Genomic DNA, 10132 nt, shown 5'->3' with positions numbered 1-10132 from the left:
TTTCCCTGGAAATTCTCCTAAGTCCATATAATTCCTCAAAACTGTGTTTGCAACAATATGGTGAGCCAGTAACAGTTGAGAACAGCCAAAGCATCACATCATGCAAGTTATACACTTGTTTATCCAAAACAGTTTGGTATTTGCCTTTTTATCAACAGCATGGTCTTGACCCATATCAGGATTACGACCTTCCTTAACTCCCAGGTCTTTTTCCAGAACTACTGCAGCAACATTCACTTTCCATCTTGTGTTTGTGAAGCTGATCACTCCTGGCTAAATCTAGTAACTTGTATTTGCACCTACTGACTCTCCTCCTGTATTTTTCAGTCTCTTTCTCCAAATAATTGAATTCCTTTTTAACTCTAAATATATCCTCAAACAAATTTCAAGTTTTTCACAGGTTGAAGGCTTTCGTAAACTTAATCAAAACTATGCATTTTTCCTTCTCAATGCTGATTTAAAACTCAAGAGAACTGAAATCTCTCTCTTAAAAAGCATATGATTGAACTCAGACAAATCCCCTGCAGTAAATGAGTGGAAATAAAATAAGAGCTCCTAAGTTTTATGGAAAATTATAGTTATATAAAATGTAATTCTGTACAGAGCTATATCAAGACATTTTGGCATCCAGACCTCCTCTATCTTTGCCATTTTCCTTATGCTTTTTCCACCTACAGTCACTGCCTCTTTCTTACACCATCTAGTACATTTGCAGTCTCCCTTCCCAGACAACAGTAGCAGCAGCAGGAAAGGCAATTCTTAGGTATAACTGCACCCTCTGGCTACCATTTTTATGGTTGTTAAGTATGGACCTCACTCAATGATTCCAAATAACTGAAAGACAAATTCATTTTCAGAAACCAATTTGCACAGAATTAACAAAGATTTTTGAAGTGTCTGGTATGGTGTTGCAACATAACATGCAACCTACTCATTGCTGTTTTCCAAGAGTCATCACAACAGGCTTAGAAGATCTTTCAAAAAGGGTCTCATTTCCTTATGATTATTAATATGGCATCATGTATCCTGAGAAGAGGGGAATTTTGGTTCCCAATTTGAGACTTCATTTGTTAGTCAGTGTATAATCCAGAGTGCTTTGTTGGAGAAAGAAATCTGTCCTATGAACACAACTATTTCACAAATATTATATTACTAATGTGATGGAAACATTTCTTGAGAATATTAATATTAATTATTCATTTACAGTTATACTCCTTTTGGTCTTGAAAGACAAAAGGAAAAAAAATTACAGAATTAGAAGTCATACAGGGATACTGAACCATACCTGTGACCAGTGCTTTTACGTAGTTGCATTTACACTGTATGGGGAAAAACATTAACTGTGTACATATTCTAATAACACTTTGATTTTAGATTAGATTTAATATATTTAGTTTTCAGGACTAGTCAATCTTTTAGTTCTATTTTCAAAAATCTAAAGATCACTGTATCTTTAGTGAGGAAAATAGACATGCAAACTAGATTGTCTTTGATGGTAATCACACCTCTTTTCTTTTGTTTTCTTTTTGGTCAACCCATCCGTTTTGATGAAAGTATTTTGAGGGAGTTCTTGATGGAAATGAAATCAGTGAATCATTGCAGCATAGCAATGGCTTGAGATGTTCAGGACCTATAGACGGGACTTTGCCTCAAATCTACAGTACAAATTTAAGGGTAAACTATGAAGAAGATGTCCCATTTGTCATGATGTGATATCCAATCATTAACAGAGGCCCTGTCCTTTTGTCTGAAATAATGTCTTCCCATGTGAACTCCATATGCCTTCATTGCTACCTGTATGTGATGACGTGAAATGTTAATAAAAGGTACCTGTCGTGTTAATTTTGTAATGCATTTTGGTCTGTTTAAATCTGGATTAAAATATAGTATTAAAATTTTACTTCCTGCAACTTCAAAGGAAAAGGGACATCAGTTCAAGGAGAAATCAGTTGCTACCAGATCAGCATTTAAAACAGAGCTGTTTGTAGTGCAAAACAATTCAATAACACTCTTCTCAAAAATGAACAGTAAAAAAAAAATAGTGTTCAATTATCAAAGCCAGGGCTTCAAATACATCTTCAAGACATTCCCACAACCTACAGTCAAAAGCCTATTTAGATATTTTCAGCTCTTATGAATATTACTCCTCAAGAGAATTGTATTATTAAATTTATGAACAGAAAACAGCGTAGTCTCGGGGCCACAGAAATTCACAGCTTTCTAATACTTTATAGCTAAGTATTTTGTAGCACAACTCTGATATGTAAATAAACTAATTAAAATTACTTCTTTCAGGCCTCCAAAGAATTCTAAATTTCTAAATAAAAACTGTTAGCTGAATTTACTTCCTATCTTTAATTACAGTAATTTTAATAGAGATGATAAAATATTTATATGGAGTTCTATGCAGAATATCTTTCAGCTTCTTAATTCCAGAACCAAATATGTGAAAAGCACATTCATATTGAACCTTTAGTTCATTCATAATGAGACTTTAAAAGCTTTATCAAAAATCAGCAAGAAATCATGCATCTTATTTTCTTGAGTCATGATGCACCAAACAAATGATCAAAAAGGGGGGGGGGGGAAAAAAAACTTTCTTTTTAAATTTAAAAAAAAAAAGAAAGATCTCAACCAAAATTCAGTATTTTTTGAGGAAGATTCACTGTCCAGATTCTCAGCTGGGACTACAGGGTGCTTTCCCTAAGTGATTTGAACAGCTGTGGACTTGGACACGTGTACCACGAGAAATATTTCTAGTAAAAATGAAGGACTGTAGCCAAGTGGATTGATAAAAACTAATGGGGTGTTACTGACATTTTATAAAAATGACTTTGAAAAAACACTCAAAAATTAGTAAGAGTAACTGCACCTTTTGTGCTGTGGACAAGCACCCCCAGGTATGAACCTGAAGACAAATTAATTATTTTTCTGCATTATGAACTTGCTGGGAAACTTGCAGAACCACATTGTAGTTCCTCGTAGTCTAGCTGGTACCCCAGAAAAAAAAAGTATGGTGGCATCTGGCATGTTACAATGCTCCAGGAGGCATCCGTTCCTGCGTATCCATTAGCCCTAGCACTTTGGTCCGACGTGGCAGGCTCCAACCATCCTGCCTGCCCTCACGGAGACACCATCCAACAGACACCGGGCAGAAATGCGAGACTCCTAGAAGGACATGCACTTCACAGGCTCAACAGCAGGGACCATTTCCAGGCACCCTGCTTGCAGACTAAATTCAGGATGTCTGCAAGCAAAAAAACAGGCCAACACCTGGTCTTTAAAACCATCCTAGGGGATCGCTCCACTCCGGTAAGCACAGAACAGAAACAGTAATATCTTAGTACATAGTGCCCTACCTTGAAACCAGACCCAATTTAACACTGCTACTCAAAAGAATTATTTTATTACATCTTTGAGCCAGTGCAATTGTAAGAATTGTTTTCTGGAGAAGCATGAAAAGGTTTAAAGACTGAATTGTATGTATGAAGGCATTCAAATGTCAAGTTTAGTGTAAATTCTCACAGCCGACATATTTGTAACTTCTGTTCATGGGAATACAACACTGCAACTCTTCTGGAATACAGATACTATTAAGAGCTTGTTTCCCATTCTTTCCTGACAGGAGAGGAATGTTATTGTAGCAATTAGTTCTTTGTTTCTTCACGTCATCAAATAATGAACCTATCATTTTGTATTTCTGTTATTCATTTCCATACTGAAACCAGTCAGTGCATTTCCCTCCTCCTTTTCTTTCATGTTATATTTTCTTTCTTTTTTTTTTTTAATGGGAGAATTGTAATACTAATTTGAATTATATCAGTTTCAGTGAACTGTATCAGCCTATAAGTTTATTCAATATACAGATATGAAAAAGCTTTGCAGATGGGTGATAACTACAGTTCTACTGGATGCTCATGCTGATTGCCAACCAGTTCACTTCAAACTTAGTAACTGATCTGCATTCTCTTGTAGATAATGTATTCAACTGATATTGATTGTAAACATAACAGGACTTTTTTTAAAACAAAGTCATTAACTTTCTTCTAGCAAGTACTATTTAATCAAAACTTTAAATATGTTTAGAATTCATTCTCCAGTCCAAAACACTTTCAGATTTTCCAAATGTCACAGGCTTTTTCAAAATTAAAAATTTGAAGGTTTGGATTTAAACTCTGTTCATTAAGAAATTACACTTGTATAATGTAAGAGGTTTAAGTAAAACAAAAATACTTCAGAATTACTGAACTGAAACACTCGTTATTTGACTTGCTTTGGTAAATTAATTTTTTTACATTTTCATTTTAATTTAAGAAGAACTTCAAAATATCAAAATTTCTCTTATGAAAGGAAAATTGCTGCCAATCCTTTTTTTTTTTTAATACTTATGGAAATTATTTTCCTACATACTTCCTTAAGAAGTTGCTTACACATCATACTTTGTCATACTCCATAAAAGTCTAGAATCCTAAAGCAACTAGGCTAAATTAGGCATGAAAAATAGAAAATCCTAAATTTAAAAATCAGTATTAAAAATAGTGCATGACACCAAAATCACATCATTATTACCCCTGAGTAGCATATATAGGGAAGGAAGGAATGAATACACTGGAATGTATTTCAAAACCTATTTTAGCCCTGCCTTCACAGTCTATGTATCATTTATTTGCCTGTATTTTTATTTCCCTTATTACCTGAGCATATCTATAACCAGGTAAAGAGAAGTACAAAACGTGTCTCCTGGCAGAAGCCATATCCTTGAAACGCATGCTATGAAAATATGTATAGCTTCAGACCATCTACTTTTGCATCTGTGCCACATGACTAAAACTTGCTCCCTTATACCTCCCTGAATTTATAACGTCTTTGCCAGTTTTCCTCTGAATTGACAGAATTCATTCACTTTATTTTAAACTAAGACACTTTACATACTACTTCCTTTATCTCATGATTTCAACAGGGAACAGCAGAAATAAGCCATACAGATAAGATTAACTAAATATACAATTACTAAATAGGCAGAATTCTCATTGATTTAATTAACATGAACATCATTAGTGATGTGCATCTCTAGAAGCCAGGATCCCATCTTGTTAAGCAATGTTAATGCCTATTGTCTAAAAGACCAGTGTGAAGCTCGCTCAGCTGAAGACTGCAGATATTTACTGCAAATGGGGAAAAATAAAAAAAACCCAGAAGTTGTGTGCCTGATTACCACTATTTACTAAGCTTTCTCTTTTCTCTAAATAGATTAGAGAATCTGTAAACAAACAGGAAAATTCTGTGCTTGTTAAAGCTGCTGCAATATTTCTGACCAACACTGATAGGGTTCAAATTTCAACCAGTTGAGATAAACTCTGGATTCAAGAAGTCACTGAGCTAATGGTGCAATACTTGCTATTTAGCAGCTGGTAAGATTTCTGTAAATAAAAAAAACTTCTTGCCTTTATTTTTTTTTTTTTTAAACAGGATGATGATGTCAGGGAAAGTCAGTTTAGTTTTACAGCATATGGAATGGGTCCATGTCTGCAAGCAAAAGATGGAGTGACACAAAAGGGGCCAAATAATCCTGTTCAAGCTGCACCAAAAAGCCCTGATGAGATGAGAAAGGTGTTCATTGACCGGGCCAAGAAGATAGACACAATATCCAGAGCTTGTTTCCCGTTAGCCTTTCTGATTTTCAATATTTTTTATTGGGTAATTTACAAAATCATCAGGCACGAGGACATTCACCAATAACAAGATCAAGGTTTGCATCAGTACATACAGATCTGGCTGCCATGTTCAACAGGAGGCTTTCTGTTAGAAAAGCACATCGGAGGAATGATTGGAAGAGTTAAAAGCACTGAGCGGGGTGAAAAAAACATCCTGCTTGGACTACAAAGCCCAGTCACGGTGGAATGGAAGGATGACAGCCAGAGAAGATACATCTGCTATGGCAAACTTTCTATGTCAAACTAAATATTAACAACTTTTTCATTTTAAATCACTCTCTACTGAAGCTTTACTGCCAAGTATTTATACATACTGTTACATAGTGGTATAACTGTACAGTACTCTTTGATGTTCCTTCATTTTTTTTTTTTAATTCTGATGTACTTTTAATTTAAAAAAAATGGACCCAGAATACCCTAGGTAAATCCCACAGTACTACAGAATAGATTAGTATTTGTAAACTTTATTTCAATTTTACAAGATAATGACAAATTACTTATTTAATATTACAGATGTAAGGACTTGTTCTTATCTTAATGACAGTACCTGTGGTTTAGCAATGAGCACATTTGACACACTTAAGTTATATAATTTATTTAATGTATTTCGTATTACTGTTCCGCTGGAAGGTTTATGTTAAAATCATCTTAGCACAAGGTACCTACAGCCTAATAGTCAGCACATCACTTGGGAAATACATTAAAATTTTTAAAGTATTGATTCCTGCAAGGGATTTTTTTTCTTTTAATTACCTACACTTTGATAACTGAAACGTAGTAATTTTTAATCCTTTGTATATTTTTGATGGATTTCTTCCTCAATTGATAAAACTCATACAGTCTGTGAGATAGACAAACTACACCAAAACTTTGCAATGCTTCAGTTTGATTCAATGCAAAGAGATCTTGGACCAAAACTAAAAGCAAATATTCAACTGCTTCACTGAAACATTTAGAGGTTGAGTATATCTGTGTTTATGCACATTTATCTCATACATGTTACATAAATATAGGATGTTTAATTTATTATTATACCATGTTTTCTGTCCTATTCTTTGAAGCATATTGATATGACTTAGATACTGGTTAAGAAGCACTTCACAACTTTGGAAAAAAATGCAGCTCCTCTAAAACATGAAGACTAATCTGGATGGTCTTTTACATTTATTGCATTTCATTTTAATAAATAGGAGAGCAACTATTAAAACTCTTAGATTTTCCTTGTTTAGGATTAAATAAGTCATATTAGTTGCTTCTTTGAATTGTAACACGACAGATGACATTTATGGCATAGCTTGTAAGGAAGAGTGTTCACTTCTGCCAATCTTGTCTATTGAAAAACAAAAATGTGCTAAGATATGGAAATCGGACATTTAGAAGCACTAGATACTTTAAGTCCAATAGCTATGGCTGTTTCTCATTGCAAAATATTTTTATTTTGAACATGCGTTGAATTTTTCATTTGTTTTTGCTCAGAATGTGTATACAAAAGTAAAATCAGCTGGAAACAAGCATCTGGTGCATTGCCAAAGGCATGGGGCATACGAAGTAACAGAAGCAATGTAACTCTGCACTGAGGATTATAACATCGCAACCTTAGGTTTGGTTGGGTTTGTTGTTGTTTTCCTCCAAGGATTAGTTAGGGAGATTCTAAAATAATAGCTCTCAGATTTGTTCAGCTGTGTCAGAGAGAAGGTTTATAATCCTTCTTTATTTTAAAACAGATTTATTTTTATAGTTTTGCTTCATTTATGATCTGAAATTAATTCAATTAACTTAAAAAAAAATTACTGATTGCTGAGGCTGTATCTGTTTTATTTATTTATGTGTATGTTCCCAAAAATCCCATTCACTTATGAAGCTGCTCATCTGTGTACGGGGGTATCATGAACTAATGGCTGACATTTCAGCTGGGTCATATTCATCTCTCAAAGTTAATCATTAGCTGCGTCATATGAAAAGAGATGTTAATGTGCTTCTGCTGTCAGTGAAGTCAACACTATTTGAAGTACTGGATCCATAATCAAGAAGCAATTATGAAAAAATACATTATCTTTCAAGCTCATCTTTCTTTCCTTCTAAAACAGGTGACTGGCATTCAGTAAAGAATTTAATTGAAGGGGTAAGTACATAAAGAAATGCTGGACAGGTCAGAAGAACTCCTAGTTGTTGTAGTTTATAACACTTGAGGACCTAGTTCACATTGCCTCTTTCTCAATCATTCAATGGTCTGTTGCTCTCCTCATGTAGTACTACCTTGTTTTGAAAACATTAAAAAATCTGAGTAATGAAGAGCTAAACAAATTTAGCCCTAATTTCTTTCTTCACTCTTCAAGACAGAAAAGTTCTATGCTTTCAAATGGACAAATGAGACAGGAAATCTTGATAGTAGAAGTGATAAATGAGAGATTGGATTATAACACTGGCAAAATGTAACAGGGAGTCAATATAAATTGTGAAGCAAGAAGGACAAGATCCTTCATTCATATATGAACCTATTACCTCAGAAAGGGGGAAGAACCCTTGTGCCACATTGCTCTTTGACCTGAGTATGCTAATCTAATGAAGATTCACAGCATATAGCATATATAAAATAAAAAGCATAAATCTACATTATAATTATTTTCTGATCTCTGTAATGAATTGTTACCTATATGTTATATTTAATATGAGATCTGTACTTTTAATGACTCGACCTAATGTTGCCTCTCAGGATGCATCTCTTCAGCCATGCACTGTGGTGAGAGAGAAGGAGAAGGTCTCAGGTCTGGTCAAGGGAAAATATATCCCTTCCTCTATGTCGTTACATTTCTTTTACATTGGGAAGTTCGGTTCTATACTGGAAATGTACATATAATGTTCAGTCTTCTAACAGAGCACATTGAAAATAAAGATAATCAAATATGTTTAAAACATCATCATAAAAACTCTACTGTGTTGATGGAGCCCTTTTTTATTTAGCAATCCATTAATAATGGCAGGCAAAAGCAAAAAATGGTTGCATGATGATGTTTTCAAACACAAATAACATTTGTCGTGTCATTCTGCTGCCCTCAGGTGAGTGAACATTTTCTGTTTTGATGTAATGGAACCAAGATCTCTCCTGAGCTGATGGGTTTGTGTCTTTTTACTTGAGCCATAACATTTGCCAAGGTAACAGAAGCCTCTGCAGTCCGCTAAATAATGTGTTTTTCAAAAGAAAGGAGAACTTAAAATTTATATTTCATTCAGATTATGCCTAAATGACTGAGTGTAAAGCGACATGGTAAAGAAAGGGAGAACTGTAATTTCAGATTATGAGAAACCTAAGGCACAAATGCCTGCTATTCACCACTGACTGGGGGAAAAGTCAAAAAATGCCAGCAGGCATGCCAGCCCTCTGTGCAGAACCAGAATCAATAGCTACTATCATCATCTTAGCGTGGGAGATTATTCTTTTGTAACTGACAATGAAGTAGCAGGGACTAACATCAAGAAGATGCAAAAATTGAAAGGTACTCCGCAGTATTAATGCTACCGTCCTGTGAAAGAGGCAGTGGAGTGCCCAGAAAGTAATCATCAAGGAGATAATGCTTGATGCAGATGCCCCCAGCAGGGCTTCTCCTACATCAAGAAAAGAGCCCATTCATTAGGCTGAAGTAGACAGCTAGCTCGCCTCACTGCCACTGAAGCTGGGCTCTGTTGAGTGCAGGTCCTTAGCACAGCCACACAAGAGGTCTGCTTGTAAGCACAAACCCTGTGTGACAGGCTAATGCACTAAAGAGAGATGTGGACAAATCCATGTCACCCCTCGTAAGGCCAAAAACTTCAGGACCTTCAGAGAGGCTAAGAAAGGTCCCTTAGAGGTGCAGTACATATTCTCAACTACCAGAGTACCAAACTCCTACCTAAATTCTAAATGGCAAAATGGATTTTATTTTTAAAACTATATTCAAACCTCAACAAAATAGACTTGTATGGGTAGGGGGCTGGCTTTTTTTCTCTACAATGCTGATAAACTAGAGGCTTGAAGGAGAAAGGGAAGAAGGGATACTAGCGTTTTACTATTTAGAATTTGTCTATTTTAACAGCAAAATAAAGCACACTACTTTCAAGGAGGTTGGACAGCAAGAACTTTTATTTAAGTAGGTTAGTGGAATTCAGTAAGAATGTGGAATTTCATTATTTTTTCAGTTCAATCATATATTGCTTTTCTTTGAATTGTCTTTATTAGAGTTTGTTCCAAAACCTTTTTATAGGCTGCTTTGTGATGTGTGAGAGATGACTGTTTACCCACTAGAATGATTCCTATTTAGGCGATTTAGATGTGCACTTTACATTTAAGAAGTTAACGTGTTGCTTTCACTTTGTACTATAACCCCTTACCAAACTCGAGGTTGATAATGTAGATAAAAATACAATATAATAAACTTTAGAAA

At 34.9% G+C, this 10132-nt stretch overlaps 1 protein-coding gene across 1 annotated transcript in view; it reads left to right on the top strand.

Annotated features, from left to right (window-relative positions):
* GLRA3 (glycine receptor, alpha 3) overlaps positions 1-5739 on the top strand; it is a 63878-nt gene extending 58139 nt beyond the window's left edge. The window contains exon 8 of the mRNA XM_010152594.1: positions 5470-5739. Within this exon, the coding sequence (XP_010150896.1) occupies positions 5470-5739 (270 nt within the window). The remainder of the gene's footprint in view (positions 1-5469) is intronic.
* The last annotated feature ends 4393 nt before the right edge of the window (positions 5740-10132 follow it).

This window comes from Eurypyga helias, unplaced genomic scaffold (genome assembly GCF_000690775.1).
Source record: "Eurypyga helias isolate BGI_N326 unplaced genomic scaffold, ASM69077v1 scaffold735, whole genome shotgun sequence".
Taxonomy (NCBI): Eukaryota; Metazoa; Chordata; class Aves; order Eurypygiformes; family Eurypygidae; genus Eurypyga; species Eurypyga helias.
The sequence above is the reverse complement of the archived record's forward strand: the minus strand, read 5'-3'. Positions and strand labels throughout refer to the sequence as shown.